This window comes from Penicillium arizonense, assembly GCF_001773325.1.
Source record: "Penicillium arizonense strain CBS 141311 chromosome Unknown PENARI_contig001, whole genome shotgun sequence".
Lineage (NCBI taxonomy): Eukaryota > Fungi > Ascomycota > Eurotiomycetes > Eurotiales > Aspergillaceae > Penicillium > Penicillium arizonense.
Window position 1 is genome coordinate 2,423,151 of NW_019173278.1, and position 16,982 is coordinate 2,440,132.

At 51.0% G+C, this 16,982-nt stretch overlaps 5 protein-coding genes across 5 annotated transcripts; 2 read left to right on the top strand and 3 right to left on the bottom strand.

The window, feature by feature from the left end:
- Positions 1 to 1,297: 1,297 nt before the first annotated feature.
- PENARI_c001G05033 (uncharacterized protein) lies at positions 1,298 to 2,975 on the top strand (the record flags this gene model as incomplete). Its single annotated transcript, XM_022626511.1, has 2 exons — positions 1,298 to 1,377; positions 2,414 to 2,975. The coding sequence occupies 2 exons, from the start codon at positions 1,298 to 1,300 to the stop codon at positions 2,973 to 2,975; spliced, it is 642 nt and encodes a 213-aa protein (XP_022493377.1).
- Positions 2,976 to 4,225: 1,250 nt separating this feature from the next.
- Positions 4,226 to 9,763, bottom strand: PENARI_c001G02697 (putative mitochondrial carrier protein (Pet8); the record flags this gene model as incomplete). The annotated part of the gene is made up of 10 exons (XM_022626324.1): positions 4,226 to 4,474; positions 4,527 to 4,725; positions 4,792 to 4,880; positions 4,934 to 5,889; positions 5,964 to 6,180; positions 6,233 to 7,466; positions 7,605 to 7,683; positions 7,739 to 7,749; positions 8,773 to 9,638; positions 9,704 to 9,763. The coding sequence occupies 10 exons, from the start codon at positions 9,761 to 9,763 to the stop codon at positions 4,226 to 4,228; spliced, it is 3,960 nt and encodes a 1,319-aa protein (XP_022493147.1).
- Positions 9,764 to 10,315: 552 nt separating this feature from the next.
- On the bottom strand, positions 10,316 to 12,889 carry PENARI_c001G10923 (uncharacterized protein; the record flags this gene model as incomplete). The annotated part of the gene is made up of 3 exons (XM_022626988.1): positions 10,316 to 11,067; positions 11,123 to 12,452; positions 12,608 to 12,889. 3 exons carry the CDS (start codon positions 12,887 to 12,889, stop codon positions 10,316 to 10,318), a joined length of 2,364 nt encoding a protein of 787 aa, XP_022493368.1.
- Positions 12,890 to 14,367: 1,478 nt separating this feature from the next.
- Positions 14,368 to 14,880, bottom strand: PENARI_c001G05454 (mitochondrial 54S ribosomal protein uL11m; the record flags this gene model as incomplete). The annotated part of the gene is made up of 2 exons (XM_022626557.1): positions 14,368 to 14,700; positions 14,752 to 14,880. 2 exons carry the CDS (start codon positions 14,878 to 14,880, stop codon positions 14,368 to 14,370), a joined length of 462 nt encoding a protein of 153 aa, XP_022493977.1.
- A 360-nt stretch (positions 14,881 to 15,240) lies between these two features.
- On the top strand, positions 15,241 to 16,647 carry PENARI_c001G04131 (survival factor 1 family protein; the record flags this gene model as incomplete). The annotated part of the gene is made up of 5 exons (XM_022626450.1): positions 15,241 to 15,260; positions 15,317 to 15,532; positions 15,631 to 16,055; positions 16,120 to 16,496; positions 16,549 to 16,647. The coding sequence occupies 5 exons, from the start codon at positions 15,241 to 15,243 to the stop codon at positions 16,645 to 16,647; spliced, it is 1,137 nt and encodes a 378-aa protein (XP_022493026.1).
- Positions 16,648 to 16,982: the final 335 nt, after the last annotated feature.

Consider the following 16,982-nt stretch of genomic DNA (forward strand, 5'->3'; position numbering starts at 1 on the left):
ACTTGGTTTATAATACATGGCCAGGACCCTGGGGTTCCTATTTTCCCCGCCGGTGTGGGATCATGCCACCCATCGGACACCCACTTTTTTGTGCACTAAATGTAGTGAGCAAATAGGGGGGATCATTATCTATCTATACAAGCATACGGGGTAAATACTATAATCTTCAATCTGATTACCAACTATCCCAACATTGGAGGTATTAAAGTCACCTTCACTCGTGAGGTCAAAATAGCGTCGGGACGCGCCAACAATATATCGTAGAATATATTGCTGAACACCATTCATTTGCGGCGATATTAATAAATTTACCAATATGATCTTGTTCAGGGGCCAGAGTAAACAGAGTAGCATGGCACCATACCGGTCGGAGGAAATGAAGTAGGCCTAGATCAACCAAGAAGGCCATGTCAAGGCACCACCCGGAGAGTGCTTCTCCAGTGACACGACCTTGAGCTACTGGGCGCGTAAGATACAGAAGGCCCGTGGGATATGAGCTGTTGGATACATCCCTGAAGGATCCTACATTGAGCAAGTTGGGGCTCTGTCTAAATCCTGGTGTGTGTGGCGTCACTGCGAAACCCCCATTCTCTATAGATATAACTTGAGTCGATCCGGCCCCGATAACATTGTGCTGTCTTTCCAGAGGCGTTTTCACACTTTACAGGAGCCACAGGGAAGATCTTTATAATGTTAGGTGCGTAGGATAAACAGCCGCTAAATGAAGATGTTTCACTTCATATAGTTGCCTAAGAAGGCCATGGAGAAAGACATAGCGGGTCGTGAAAGGTACCCAGAGATTTCCGCGAATAAGTACTTAGCAGAGGGAGGAAAGAAATGGATAAGTCTGTAAAAAGCAAACATGCCCGCTGACCAGACTATCTACAGCACCATGTTGTCTTCAGAGTATTCCACCCCAGAACCAATAACACGATGAAGTTAACCCAGAGGCTCGTTGCCCCAAATGCCGGGACCTGCAGCTATTGGGTAGATACAGTAGAAACTGCATCCAAATATGTGACGAGCCTGCATGCGGCGACGAAATTCCTATTCGAGTCCCATGCATTGCAGATCCCGAGGCTGAGACCTACCAGCTAAGCCTTTCAATTGAGTAGGCAAACGGCTCTCGGCCCGAAAAAAGCAGAGTCGATCTGGTTATGGATATTGCTCTACTGTATATCACTTTTATCTCGGGTGATTCATCTTTTCCATCATCCATCACTTGGCCCCCACATCTCCCTTGACTCACTGCATCACGCAGCGCCCTGAAACAAGCCACCACCCAATCACCGAAAATATGGCATCCTATTTCGAGACTTTCACGGGGGGATGCAGTACCCTCATCGAGGATCGTCTCAGAGAAGCTCCTTTCCAAAGGTTCGTGCTCCTAGCTTGTACGTGGATGCTCTCTATCCCGGCTATAATATCCCTTGTGGTTCGTTACTGGCCACCATTCGATTCCGACACTGTCAGACCTCGTCTGGAATGCCGGACATGTGGAAGCACAGATGTTATCGAGGTTCCCAGTACGGAGACCTGAGTACTAAGGGTGAGGTCTGAGATTTGGGGGGAAATGCCACATGGCACTAGGGCCTGGCTGATCAGCGGCTTGGCCAGGAACAGGAGTTCGTCTTCTGGTCAGCCTCATCGGGCATAATTTGGTTTACTTTTCCGCTTAATGGACGTTTCTGTTGGTCGTTATATGCATATTTAGTGTAGCTTATTTTGCGTTATTGAAGGCTAAACTTATTCTAGAATTGATGTACCTGGATATGTCTGACTGCAGGGCTGCAGGCTAGGATATTCCTAAGGCTTCAGGTTTTTACGCCCCTGATTATTCAACTTTGAGGGAGGGATATTCCTGCTCGTTACCACTGAGTGTATAGCAGAAAGAGGAAATCGCTATAGAGTGGTGCTTTTGATTAGTCTCCTTCATTTCTTGGCTTTCATTCCTGAGCAGGCTATCTGTACTGTATACCTCAGTGCTATCCAATGTTGAGACCTTGCCAAGCTGTAGCCTCATCAGGACCACAAGCCCCTTCCGGTAATCCCATTCTCCAAGCCATGCTCAGCTGATGATCGTCCGCGGAGGACGGCGAAAACATCGACACACATTTTGACTAGTGAATATCCCACAGTCCAATACCACGAAGGAAGACCAACCACTGGAGCTGAGTTACGAACATACCAGTCCTGAATAGCATCACGTCTATCTCACCTGTATGAATGTAACCCCAAGCATAGTCAATTTTGGACAAAGACACCGTGACCAACTTACTCGTCCGCATTGGAGTTGCCTATTCGGTAAAGACAGCATCCTCAGCAGAGACAACTATAAAGAGCCAAGAAGCCCACAGCAAAAGAGACCATCCAACAACTCATTCAATTATCCCAAGTAACCTCAAACCCAAAGCCAACCAAGCACCACCAACCACCAAGATGTTCACCTCGACCATCATCAGCAGCCTAATACTAGGCCTGACCCAACTCCCAAGCAGCTACGCCCTGCCCAGGAAGCGAAGCAACCAAAAAAGGGCTTCATAATCAACCACGTCGGATCGGACTACTTCCCGCACGCAAAGAGCGACCTGAGCGCCTTCGACGTGGACGTCCGCTACGTCGGCTACACACCCGCAACGGAAAGCTGGCTGACAGCCCTAAACCCACACGGCGGGGCTAGCGACGAAGACGAGGCGCGCATGCTCACATATTTTGCCAAGAAATACGATGACAACGACGTCGACATGTCAAACGAAGTGCAAGCCCTGCTGGCGCACGTCGCGGGTAACAGCACTAGTGCCATCGAGAAGCGGTCTAGTTTCGTGACTAGCGCTGCGCATGCTGTGGTCTGGGAAGCGTGCAATGGTTTCTTTGCTTGTATCGCCGGCGAGACTTGCACTTTCGATCAGAATATTGGAAAGGCGCCGCGCAGTCATTGTGAGTCGCATGGCAGGTCGAACTGCTATATTAGTTAGTCGACTTATAATGTTCGCGCTGGGTTCTTTGCTACTACTTGGACGACTTGTAATGAGGAGGTTAAGGCTGAGGGGAAGACTAGTGATCCTTGTGAGGGATATGGGAGCAGTGATCAGGGTGGTGATGTTTGTCTTAGCAACCGGGCTTCTGGTTGTACTTAGCTTGGTTTTGGCGTGGTCTGATATTTGATGAAGATTGAGAGTTTGCTATCCGGGAGAGGGAGAATGGAAGCGTCAGACTGATATTGAGCTTGCTGGAGGATTTGGCTTATATTGTGTTTTGGTGGAAGATGTGGGAAATTTCCATAAGGAAAGGGTGGTGATCAGTTGGAAGTAGCTGGGTATGGGGATTATTCAAAGGACCCCCAATCCTTGTTATTCGGACCCCCTCTCCACCTGTCTAAGCCTAATTAGGGAAGGCGTCGTATGTGTATTTCACAGTGTCTTTTTTGAATATAGTGACATAGCAAATGTTTTAACACTATTGGACAGACCTTTTTTTGACCGTTTTTTTGACCGTTTTTTAGACCACTTATTAGACCCCCTATCGTAAACCGAAGAGTAAGTCTACAGTGATGTTGCAAAAGTATTTGACCTAAGGAAATACACTATAAAATACACATACTAAGCCTTCCCTAATTAGGCTTAGACAGGTGGAGAGGGGGTCCGAATAACAAGGATTGGGGGTCCTTTTAATAATGCCCCTGGGTATAATGGTGGAACTTTACTTGGCTCTTGAGTATTAAATTGAAATTGTTGCCCTTTTCGAATTTATCCATCGAGGACTACCAGTAGAGTAGGCCTTTGAAAACAAAACAAGTTCAATAAAATAGAGTTCACTACAACTCAACTCAACACAGCATAGGACGTCACACATAATCAAAAACAAGCCAGCACATACATTGAAAAGGTATCTCGAGTTTACATACAATGCAAGCTGCAAGGCATAAAGCAAAGGCTCAAAGGGAAAGCCAAGCCAGAGGCAGAAGCACTACCATATGCGCTAACAAAAAGCAACAAAAAAGTAACAGAAAATGTGTGAGATGAAACAGACAAAAAGAGAGCAAAGCCAAAGCTAAATCCAAATCCTATAACAAAGCAAAGACCTCCCCCATATGTACCGGAGATCCAAATTTCACTGGCCTAGACCAGACACCGAATGTAACTTACCTTTTAAACAGACAGACAAAAAAAAGGGGAAAAAGGAAAAAGAACCACCAGGGAGGTTCCAGAGTAAACGGCTTTCCTCGCTAGGTGACGACGGAGCCGGCAATAGATCCCGAGTTGGTCACTGAGTGAATGCTACCCGGGGGTGCGTGGCTATCGCCATTTGTGCCATTAGCTGCACCTACGGGAGTTGGGTTGTCGTCAAGGCCTAATAGAGAACGGGGCGGGTGGATTTCTTTCTTGCCGTTTGCTTTGTAGTAGAGGATCATGTCTCCTGAGGTGCGCCACAAGCACGTGCGGATTGTTGCAAGGGTCATGTTCGGTGGACAGAGCTAAGATATTGTCAGTATATAAAATGGCAGTCTGAAGAGCAGAAAACTTTACAGTCTTTTGGCAGTATAGCTCGAGATACTCCTCCGGGGGCATCACAGACTCCTCGGGGTCATCCGGGTTTGCAGGGTCGATGCGCTCTGCAACGTAAGCAAGAACCTTCTTGGCCCGGAGCATGCGGTTGGCATTCAACCGGGAACCGCTGGTGTTGGGGTTCAAGTTGCTTGGGGGTGGTGCACCATTCATGGTCGGTCTGCAAGGAGCGGTGTCAGTTCCGTGGGGTAAAGTTGGTGGAGGGTAAAGATGGCCCAAGACATACGGTTCCGGTTTGACAACTGGTGGCAGGGAATCATCGAAGGGTTTCAACACGAATGCAATCTTGACTTGTTCCTTGAAGGGAATTTGATTCTGGGATGTATCATTAGCAAAGCACTATACGAACACCTGGGGTGCAAACTTACCTTGAGAAGAAGCTCGCCAAGCCAATGGGGAATTGATTTCTTGAGCCTCTCAAGATCCTCGCCAATCCGATCCACACTGCCTCGGTAGAGGTCTGAAGCAACTGCAGTATCACCTGTTTCCTCCTGAATGAAAACCGCAACCCGAGAAGGAATTTCCAACCGGGGTGTTTCATTCTCGGGACTGGGTGTAATAGCCGTCTCCAGGTCAAGGTTGGAATTTGTAGACAGGTATTCCTCATAGTCATGACGGATCCGATCAATCACACCACAGAGATTGGGCTCATACACCTTCTCCTCCTTGACAGAAGAGATCTCAGATTCTTCTGCCTTCTCTTCGAGGATTTGAGGCTTCGTATCAGTAGAAGTGCGAGTCAACTTCTTGGGGAAGTCCATTCGGAATTTCTTGGAAAAGAGAGATCCGCCCTTCTTGCGCTCCTCCTTGTCAGGCTCTGCGGGAGACTGAGGAACACCTGGATTGGAGGCCCCTTCCGAGGGTAAGGGTGACATAATAGATGTTTCTGTGGTTTGCAGCGTTGGTCTATTTGAGAAGTAATCACTCCGATCAGAGAAGGAGGATGGTCCGCCATCAAGGTGCGACTGTGTAGGCCCCAAAGGATCGGGCGTATCTGGCTCAAACATAGGGAACGGAGAGTTGCTCTGCATGGAGGTGCTCAAGTAATTTGACGAGGGTGTGCCAACATTGATTCCGAAACCGGTGCTGGGGCTGGCAGGGAAGTCCGCACTAGGACGCAAGGTCCATGTGGAATGGGGATTCGAAATAGGGATTCCAATGCTGCGAGGGACGTCATCTGCCGGCACGGATGTACTTATGGCGTTCTGTCGAGCATTTTCTTCTGCCTTGGCTATAGCAGCTTGACGGTACTCGTTGTCTCTGCGAATTTCCTCATCCACTACCGGAGCAAAGAGCCATCGCAAAATCCATTTGCCAAGATTAACTGCGATTGGTCAGTAAGCACAAGACATGATGGCTGACAATAGGAGAACTCAACACATGGGGAATAATACTTACGTCGCTGATCCTCTCTAAACTCAGCCATGTCAGATGGCGTCAAATCGGTGCAGTCGGCATAGACCTCTGCATCGAAACAACGATTGGGTTCCAGAATAACCGACAGTCGACCAGTGCGTACATCAATTGTACACCAATGTGCAATACTCTCAGTGGTGTTGACTTCTGACGCAACATCATCGATATGACGCTTGCCAAATGTCTTGACCGGAACACACTATATTTGATGTCAGTTGGCGTTAGATATTATTGAAAAGCCTTGGATTTACCTTTAGCAGATCCCAAAGCACAACTTCTCCTGCAGAGTCCTGAGTGAGTGTGTGCATGCGGTCATTCAACATGAGACACTTGATTAAGCCATGCTGGCCCTCGATTGTTTCCTCGGGTAACGAATGAACCGGGATTGTTAAACCGATTGCTTCCAAATTGGGCTCTGGGGAGCTCCCATTAGGGGTAGAGCTACCAAGAAGCGTTGAAGTAGCCGAGAGTTGAAGAGCAGCATTGAATGGAATCTTCTTGGGTCCCTTTTCAGTCGATTTGGCAGGCGCTGCGGTGGATTCTATGGTAGGTGCAGGATCAGGCGGTGGCTCAATGTCAAGTGTGGTATCGACATCTCTCCAGCGATTGATGCTCGATTTGGGAGTGGCGGTCCAGATGTAGTCGCCTGCTGCCACGACCTTGACAACTCCCTCATGTTCTTGTAGTGCGGCGACGCAAGTGCCTTGCTCGGGATCGGGGGAGCCTCGAGTATCTGTCTTCGCAACTAAGCCGGATCGATCGCTGGAATAGAAGACTGATAGATCGGGGTGGTCTGAGTAGAGAGACCACACGCTATCGTTGTGCATGGTCAGGGTGTTCATGCATCGTCCTGCTGTAAGAGACCAAATCTTGATGGTTTGGTCTGATGAGGCAGTCATGATCGTATCACCCGATTGATTAACCATGATATCACGGATGTTATCCGTATGTCCAACGAACTTGGTCACCAGCTTCCCAGACCTGGGATCCCATACTCGGACGACATTCTCCGGACCACCGCTAGCAAGGACCGAGGAAACAGCACCGAGAGCGTAAACAGAGCCTTTCTCGGTAGCATCTTCGCCGCCAGCATCAATATTCAATATCTCTCCACCGCCATTCAGATCCCATAGATAGAGTTTATGATCCAGACCACCGGACGCAACCCAGGTAGCATGCCCACCCGGACTTGCCAAGGCCTTGACATAATCCGTATGTTTTCCAATGCGCTCCGGGACATCAGTGGACTCGGAATGCGGGCGCCAGAGTCGCACGGTCGTGTCGGACGAAGCGGAGACGAGCGCAGAGTTATCCTGTGCCAAGACGATATCGTTGATCCAGTGGCTGTGGGCTTGCACCTGCGTCTTGAAGCCAGTTGGGCTGGGCTTCTGGCTCGAGCCGGAGAGTTCTGTTGGGGTAAACGAGGAAGGTAGGGGGAAATCGAGATCCCACGAACAGATGACGCCGTCGCGTCCCGCGGAGTACCTGGAGAGGGGACGTCATATTAGAATCGGTGCAACCCACGTGCTGGAGGAGCCTTATTTCCCGGCAGACTGCAGTCGCCGGCAGGACAGCTTGGATCTAGATCCTGGATCCCAGTAGGACGAGGGGAGGAGGGCTTACAGGATGGAGTTCTGACGGTCAACGGTCAGGCCATTGACCCCCAGCCGATGCCCGCCTGGAGCATCTGGCAGAGGAAGTACTAGCAGGATCAAGGTCAGTATTTCATCAAGCAGAAATGTTGCGATCTGGTTTACCATAGGTGACCCTCTGGTGGCTTAGTTTTCGTGCCATGCATGCAGCGTTGCAGGAGTGAAGCCAATTGCGGAGATGAAAATGCGGAGCTTATCTGCCGTCGAGGCCGATCGTTCAGTTTGGCGGGGAGACGTCGACGTCACATTCAACGCAACGTAAAGAGAAAAGCAAAGAAGCAAAGAAAAGCCAAGCCTATGGAATCCCAGAGACCAACAACTAAGACGGGGGAAAATGAGGGGAAATATAACCAGAGTTGGAGGCGCCAGGGGGCAGCCTATCAGGCAATTTCAACGGGTGATGGATACTCTTGGTTCTATGTCATCTTTTATAGTCACGTCTGGAGGTTTTTATTCTATTTAACTTACGCGATATTGTCATGTCTATAAATTGATATTCGGCTTACTATCCGAACTCTTACTTTGAACTTCCCCAGGCGTTCACTATATCCCCCATAACCGTACGCATAAACAAACAACTCTAAAACAACACCACCAACCTCCCTTTCAGATAATTCCATCGGACTCTCAAAGCCCCTAGGAAGCCTAGGCATCTAAACATAAAGTCTCTCACACAGTCGGCTATCTACGGTAATAGACTGAAATCCGCACTAAGTCCCAAGCCACACGCATGCATAAGCACGAAGTAAACGCAGGCACCTACCCAATGATTTGACTCGCCAAGTTTGTCTCATCCTTCGATTAGTGAGATATCTGCTATGATGTGTGGTTGACAGGTTGAGGTTTGTTGTTCTTGGCTATAACTTAATAGCGCAGATCAGTTCTTGTATAGACGAGATGGAGGATCTCCCAATTGCCGAGTAGATGAGAGGGTATAATGACAAGCATGTAAATCGTGCCAACCCAAAGCTCGGTAGACATCAACTAGCCGAGATGCAACAGATACGATCTATCTATATTTTTCTCCCAACCTTATACAAGAAATAGCTTATACAATCCACCCCAACAACTCTAACCAACCTCAAATCCCCGCCTCTCTCTTATATTCCCTCCTCCCCTCAAGCGTATTCCAAGCATACTGATAACTGCCCAAGAAAACAGCACCACCAATACCAATCCAAGTAACACGCGGCGTAATACCCCTCCAGAAAGCCCCAGGCCCCTCACGTGCAATACCCTGAACAATCTCCTTAACCCCAACCGGCGCACCAGCGCCATCCCCCCTGCGCGCAAGCATGACCCGCGTCTTAATTACATCCAACGGAGTCGTCAAACCAGCCGCAATCGCTCCAGCCACACTACCAAACATAGCACTCGTCGAAGCCGGAATCTGCGTTTCAGTCACGGAAGACGCAGAACCGACGGGACGCAGATAGCGCTTTGCATAAGCTTCCTTCATCGATTCCCACATCGTGAATTGGAGCACTGTGAAGGGAATTTCGCGCGCGATGGTTATACCCGCACCGCGGTAGAGTTCGCGTACGACTTGGCCGTAGCCGCGCTTTGCGGCGGACGCTGGCGCAGCATGGCGGAGGGAGAGGATATCCTTTAGGGCGGCGAGACTTGATCCGCCGAAGAGGCCGGCTTGGGCGCGCTGTTTGATTACTTCTGTGGGTACGCGGACGGCGCAGGCGGCTATCTCGCCTAAGGATGAGGCGAGGGAGTGTGTGAGGATTATGTGGGTTCTCGATTGGGGTTGGGTTGAGCCTCCGGGTGGGAGGAGGGTGCGCTTGACGCCATCGTAGACGATGAAGAAGGAGGCTGCTGAGGGGGCGGACCCGAAGAGGACGGAGGGGAGGCCTGCGTAGATGCCGCGGATGGTTTGGTGGAGAGAGAGGCGGGCTGCTGCTGGTGCGAGGGGGTCGCGTGCTTTTTGGAGGCGGGTTTTGATTGTATCCAGTGGGTAGAGGGAGCAGTCAACTGTTAGTCCTGCGATTGCTCCGGACTTTATTTTTGCTGGGTTAGTGGTGTTCGATTTTGGATATTGGGGGTGTTGGGAGATTTGTGTACGATTAGTGACCTCGTCCAGAGGGAGGAAACGAATGGCTCCCCGTCAGGTTGCTGGGCCATTGTGGAGAGAGAAAGGAGTGTGAGAGAGGGAGAGAGGGGAAGAGCAGAGTGCGAAGATATCTATTTGGACATGACAAAACTGAAGGCAATGCGGAGTAGCTGGGAGCTCCGGCAGTTTAGTTTTGCTCCGCGGTCAGGCCATTCCGATATCGCCGAACTTCGCTACGTCAGTCTACAGAAAACGGTGGAAAAGAATATATATTCGAATTTAAATGTATCTACACTCTCGGGAAATAAGAAAAAAGGTCATCCCCAGCCTGAGCCAAAAAGAAGTGCTCCCGAAAATCCCGTCGGCATGCCCAAGTCAAGCAGACATCTGTCAGCAGAGCCCGGTTGATTAAGAAAAAACAGGGACTGCGATAGATTGCCACAAAGAATGCATTTCAGGGATATTGACTCAGAAAAGAAGGATGGGGAGTGAGAGAAAAAGCGACTATCATCTACAGTATTCAACAGGGAATCAGAACGCGGGGATGGAAACAAAGAAAAAAACCATCCCAGATTCAAAGGGTCGGAAATTATGGGCACAGAATTCATACAGAGCAAGGGGTATTATTTGGCCTTGGTGCCTTTGCTGGCCACGGCGGGACTCTGCGACGGGGGCTCCAAGACATGGGTGTGGCCGGGGTCGTTGATGATCTCGCCAGAGCATTCCTGCCGACAGGCATGGATGTCTCTGACCCAGTCATCACTCATGACCTCGTCCAGTGTGGCTCGCTGGTTGGGGTTGGTCTTCAGCATACGACCAATAATGTACCTGCTTTCCCGCGGTAAGATGCGGAGAAGGCGCCACGGTCCCTTGATGACTTCCTGGCGCTGACCAGAGGACTGGGAAGGTGGTTGAACGGGCGGTGCCTCTTTGCTCGTCGTGCGGGTAGGCCGATCATGGGCAGTAGTGCTAGTCTGGCTGGTTTGCTTTTGAGCAGTATCAGGCGAGCGATCACCATCCCCGTGTCCGGTACCGTTTCTGTTTTCTTCCGGTGCAGACTGGTCCTTGGTTTTGGCGGGTTCAGAGGAACCGCTCGAGCGATCAGCCTGACGTTTCTCCTGGCCTTGGCATGGTAGATCGGGGGTCGACTTGGGCCGACGGTTTGGGTTCGACTCGGGAACCGGTGTGCCTGGAGTCGGGCTGGAAACAAACAACTTGTAGGAATTGTCCGTGGTGCGTGGTTGCTTCCATGGGAAGCGCCGTAGGGTCATGCAGCAGAAGATGATCGCCAGCGACCAAACATCCGTAGGGCGGGGGTCATATTTCTTTTCGTCGTACACCTCGGGGGCAAGATATGGGTCCGAGCCGACAATTCCTAGTTTGGGAGTCAGAAACGCTCAATTGTTGGCGGACCAAGATTGTATACATACCTGAAGCGGGAACGATGTCGTTTTCGAAGGGATAACGGAAGACAACGGCACTTCCAAAGTCAATGAGCTTCATGATGCCTCGATCATTGACCACCACGTTGTCCAGCTTCAGGTCCCGATGAGCGAGACCCATGCCGTGCAAATAAGCCACGCCGCTCAAAATCTGTTTGAAAGAGCATGCAATCTCCTCTTTGCCCATCTTTCCCGTCATGACGATGGCAAAGAGATCATATGGAGCATATTCCATCACCTCATACCAGTGAGTCCCTTCCTGGATGATATCCAGTGTCTCGATGATATTGCCGTGATGCAGAGTAGAACCAATACAGAACTCCGCGGTGACCTTCTTGGAATACTCCTTCAAGGTCTCCCAGTTGTGACGATCTCGAAATTGCTTCACGGCGAAGGTGACACCGTCACTGTTCCGCTTTAAGAGACGCACCGAGCCGCCAGCTCCAGACCCAAGCACCCTGCCCATTTTGCCATACTTGGAGTTCAATCCGTGATCATCGGCAAATGGAACATTGTCAGGGGCCATTTGGTATGGGGTGTTCTTTCCAGATCCTCGGCTCGACTTTTTGGGCATTGATGTTGGGGATTCAGCCCGCTTGTGGCGGTGACCCATTTTGAAGAATCGCTTCAATTCAGACATGGAGCCATGATGATGATGACTCTGGTGCTTGTCACTGACTTGGTCCTTCTTGCCACCAAATATACTCCGCTTGTCACTGGGCTTGCTGAGGTCACTGGCGCTGGCTGATCGGGGAGTTCCCGGGCGGAATGACCGCTTCGCATCCCGACTGCTAAAGATGAACCGAGGATCCAGCTGAGCGAGATTTTTCGACTGAGGTGGGCGCTTGTTGCGTGCGTAAGGGTCATTGGGTTCGCCTACTGGGGTCATAGCCCCGGGTGGAGTCAGAGACTCTCTTGGAGTAGCAGGTGGGCTTTCTTCTTGCGAACTAGTATCGTTTCCAATGAAGAACTGTGCACGGTGCTTGGGGAGTTGCACGACATGAGAGCTTCGATCAGAGGCCTCACTGTGTCTGTTGGGCAACTGATCGGTGGATGAGGGTCGGGGGGTTGAGGATCGGGGGATGTCATGCTTATCGGCTGAAGTCACCGGGGGTGAGGCATCTGGGGTGAACTCGGTTTGGACATGAGGCCGGCTGTGAGCTTTTAGGGAGGAACCCTCCGCTCTGCCTTCACGTGAACGAGTTGCAGCTGGCGTAAGAGGAGGGGACTGTACGGCGGAAACGGGGGGAGATGCATGAGGAGAGGCAAAAGAGCTAGTTCCATGCCCACTCCGATCACTCGACTCGCGAGAGGCGACCTATTGTAGAACCCCGGGTTAGCATGACAGCTACTCGACAGTGCAAGGGACGGCCCCGAGAAGAGTTTAGTGGTTGTTCGTCTCTCTTGAAGCACGGGGCAATTGAAGTAACCCGGAGACAATTCCACGGTAGATTAGAATTATGAGGTACGTACCCTGGAGGAAGGAAGAGACATGGGATCGAAAGAGAAGTTCCGTAGACGGGCCTCCTGAAGCTGTGAGCTCTGCAGATGCGAGCTCTGCAAACTCATAGCCAGCGATCGTAACGCCTCTTCGTCTGATTGCTGCTTCAGCGGCTGCGAGTGTTGAGGTTCTGGTTCCGGAGAGAGTGCCTGCGATGGTTCAATCTCCTCCGTGATGGACGAGAAACGGACCTGGCTGGGTTGGACTTTGGACTTGGCATCGGCGTCACCGGGCTCCGGGGCCTGGCCGGACATCTTGGCGGGACTTTGAGTGGGTTGGAATTCTGTCGACAGAGGAATGCGTCAGATGGGAATTTGCAAGGTACGCTATCACCATCGATCAACGAGCCAAGACATACCTGAATTAGAGTTGGAAGTCATCTCAGACGTCATAGTCTGCACCAACTCAGAATGCGGGACACATGCCCCTCACAGTGAAAGCCTGGTAAGAAGCAGGGTCGCGAACCGAATGCCGATAGTCGCAAAGCAAAGAATTGACGATTGAAGCCGACGTGAGCAACGGGCAGATCGATTACGTGGGAGGCGAGGCAAATCTCTTCCCGTGAACTTTTCGCCAATCCGATAAGAGCCGCGCCGCACTTGGATAGGAGAGAGGAAAGAGAAAGGAGAATACGGAGAGGCAGTAGAGAAGCCAAGGAGCAGAGCAGAGAGTAGAGAGCAGAGAATAGAGAAGCAGAAGCAAACAAGTTCAAGGAAGAGGGGAGAACGGGGAGTGGGGGTTGCCCAGCCAAGTCCGGTAATTGTCAGCCTTGTGTTTTGTTACTTCTACTCTTCTACTCTTCTGCTCTTCTTGTTTTGCTTTCATTCGTTTCCTTTACTTACCTCGTGCTTGCTGTTTACTTCTAACCCATTTCTTTGTTCTATCCCGGACCTCGTTCTCTATTCCCCGGAACAGCGCGGAGCCTTGCAGGATTCGATGATGTCGACAGTACCGTCCGCATACACGTGCCGACTTCCCGGAGACTCCGCGAACAGGGATCGATGAGCTGCAAGCCATCGCTTGTTGCGGCTTCTGTGCATTCCAATCTGGAATTTTGCCTGAACAGGCTAGTTTATTTTCATGTTGCCCCGTTTACTTTACGGTCCAGATCTGGGGATCTCTAAATACCTGCCAAGCGACATGATCAGCGGGTTGCGTACTGAATCCTTGGCCTTCATTCTCGCCAAGCCCTTGACTGTGTTACCAGGCCAAGAACTCCGCTCCTCCATAGAGCATGTCCTCTGCTGAGTGATCAGCTCTGAGGTTGTGCGATGCGCAGGTCACACAGCGTCTCGGGGGGTGTTCATAGAGAACCTAACTGGACCAACTGAGAAAGAATTCTGACATCCTGTGATCAGCACATATAGCCCCTTGAGCATATTTTATCCAGACATGTCGGTGATTAGCCGGTCGCTTCGTCTTACATATACAGCTGACCTTCAGTCTGACCCTTAGCGCGTCACATCCCCCCAAGATACCCGTAGACAATAAATGTGGCTGTATTGTAGCTGCCTTATGGCATGCAAAATGCCCCTCGGATTGCTACCAATCGCTATGACATGCAACCTGAAAAAGAATCGGTATCGTACAGCAGGCGGGTACATCCCCCCCTGTCCCAGTAAAAAACGCCCGGCAAAAGATATCAAAATCACAACAAGTAGGCCCTGAAAGCGCTACCCCAGATGGCAATGGTCGCCGGTAATTATACAATCAAACCCATCTCTGCGTTCGCTCATGGGACAACCTGGATGCCAATCGACTTGGCCTGGGACATGACACTCTTGCACAGTCCCTCAAGCGACAAGCCCGATAACCGGGTCTCTGTCTGCTTGATCTTGGCGATTTCATAGACATGCTTGAGGGAGATCTTGCCGCAGATCTCGTGGCCGGGGTTCATGGCGCCACGCACGCGGTTCTTCCGGGGCTCGACATTGGCGGCGTTGAGCAGGAGGTAGGTGGTGGTCGGGGTGCGGAGGTCGAAGGCGAAGGACCGGTCGGGGCGGACTGTGACACGCGCGGGAATGGGGACACCGGTGTTGATGTGAGCAGTGCGGGCGTTGAATTCCTGCGATAGTCAGTATATAGGCCGAGCTTCGATAACGTTGGGAGTATCAACCTTGCAGAAGTCCATGGACTTGACACCCTTACTACCCAGGGCCGGACCAACAGGCGGACTGGGACTGGCCTGACCAGCTCCGACGATGAGCTTGACGAACTGCTCCTTGGCCAATGCGTTGCGAGCCATGATGTGGTTCTGTGGTGTCTGTTCAACTAAGAAAGATGAATCCGGACGAAGATTTTCTGGAAGGGGACGGCAGATCGTGATTGGCCGGGGCGGCAAGCGAGCTGAACCCAACGTCATGATGCTCTTCTGTTTTGAGCTTCATTTCTCTTCTTTGAATCTTCTCTTCTAGTGATCTGTTGCTTTTGATATCTCTGTGGATTGATATCTGTGTTGTTTCACATCTACAGTTGCTGCATCTTGATCTGGTGCCATCTCCAGCTTTCCATCAAACTAGACTTTCGGGCCCCGCGTCGATCTCTCCTTCACCTCCCTTTTCCTTTTTCTTTCCTCTGATCTTCTATCAATCATCGAATCTTCATCATGAACTGGCTCAAGTCAACGTACGTTCCGTTCGACCCTTCTGTGCTGTGGTTACTGACCGGATCCATGCGGGCAGTCTCTCCGCCGTGGTGGGCACCGAGGAGCCTATCTATGGCCCCGAGGCCATCCAGTCTGTTGCACAGCAGACTGAGACTACTCCTTATTCCGAGGTGAACAAGGATCTTTTACGCTGGCGCGCATACTCCTACACCAATGTCGAGACCCAGACCTTCTACATCATGGCAGACAATGGGACAGTGGTCTTCGTCCAGGTGATCTACAGCAACATTGTGTAAGGACCTTCTGAGCCAGTCCTTTATACTGTGATGCTTTCCAAAGCATTACAAGGTTAGCTTTTGCAGCAGCTGACTGATATGATCGGAACTATAGCGGAATCCACACCACCGCCCAGTTCAACGTGAAGATTTTCGACCTCAGCGGAAAGGGCGACAACAAGTGGTTCTCCGACCCTCTCCACAACTTCATGTTTGACGAGCACATGCTCTCTTTCGGTGCCGACAACCTGTCCCTGACCCTCAACGAGGAGGGCAACGCCTACCACATCAAGTCCACTGTCAACAACGGCAGCATCGTGGATCTCAAGTTCACCCAGTCCGCACCTGGTTTCGTCGTCGGCAAGGATGGTACTTCATACTTCGGAACCGACCCCAAGAACCCCTGGGGCTCCATGCGCCATGCCTTCTGGCCCCGCTGTACTGTCGAGGGTAACATCGCCACCAAGGATCAGACCTACGATCTGGCCGGTCGTGGTGTGTTCATCATGGCTCTGCAGGGCATGAAGCCTCATCACGCAGGTAAGAAGCCCGAAATCCGATCAACTCCGAGCTATCCGGAGCTCATCCGCTAACGAAAATCTAGCTGCCCGCTGGAACTTCATCAACTTCCAGACCCCCACCTATTCCGCCATCATGATGGAGTACACCACCCCTCCTTCTTATGGCTCCACCAAGGTCAACGTTGGCGGTATTGTCAAGGACGGTAAGATCATCTACGCCGGCACCACCAACGTCGTTACCCACACAGAGGTCGGTCAGGACGAGGGCAGTGATTGGCCCGCGCCCAAGGCGATCAAGTGGGAGTGGAGCGGCAAGACAACCGACGACAAGGAGTTCACAGCCGAAGTGGACGGCCCTCTCGGCTCCCGCCTTGACCGCATCGACGTCATGGCCGAGGTGCCCGGCTTTATCAAGAGCATTGCTGGCAGTGTTGCCGGTACCCGGCCTTACATCTTCCAGGTATGCACCCTGCCGTCTACTTGGTTACATTTATATCTAACATTCTACGCAGTACTCCCCCCAGGAGAAACTCTCATTGAAGCTGAAGCTCGGCGACGAGGAGATCACCGAGGAGGGAACCATGTTCTCGGAGTCGACCTTCATCTCGTAAAGGCCCGATCCAACTCGCGTACATAAGACATGATCTTCCTGTGAGGTCTTGTTGGCGTTCATTGTTGATGATTTCGTGATGCTACATTTATGTCCCGGGATTCGGCTTAGCTGTTTCTCCTTTGTGCGGACCAGATAATCCACAGACTGTATACAGGATACCTAATGCTATTGACCATATTCTGAATACTCTTGTAAGCCTGTAAGGCTAGACTCTCCAGCCTTACTATGACTCATAGAAACATAGTACAGGTAGGAAGATTGGATGCAAAGTACAGATTGATTGTGTAGAAAGATGGACCTCCCAGTCTTCGCAAAGAGAGAAAATGTACAAAG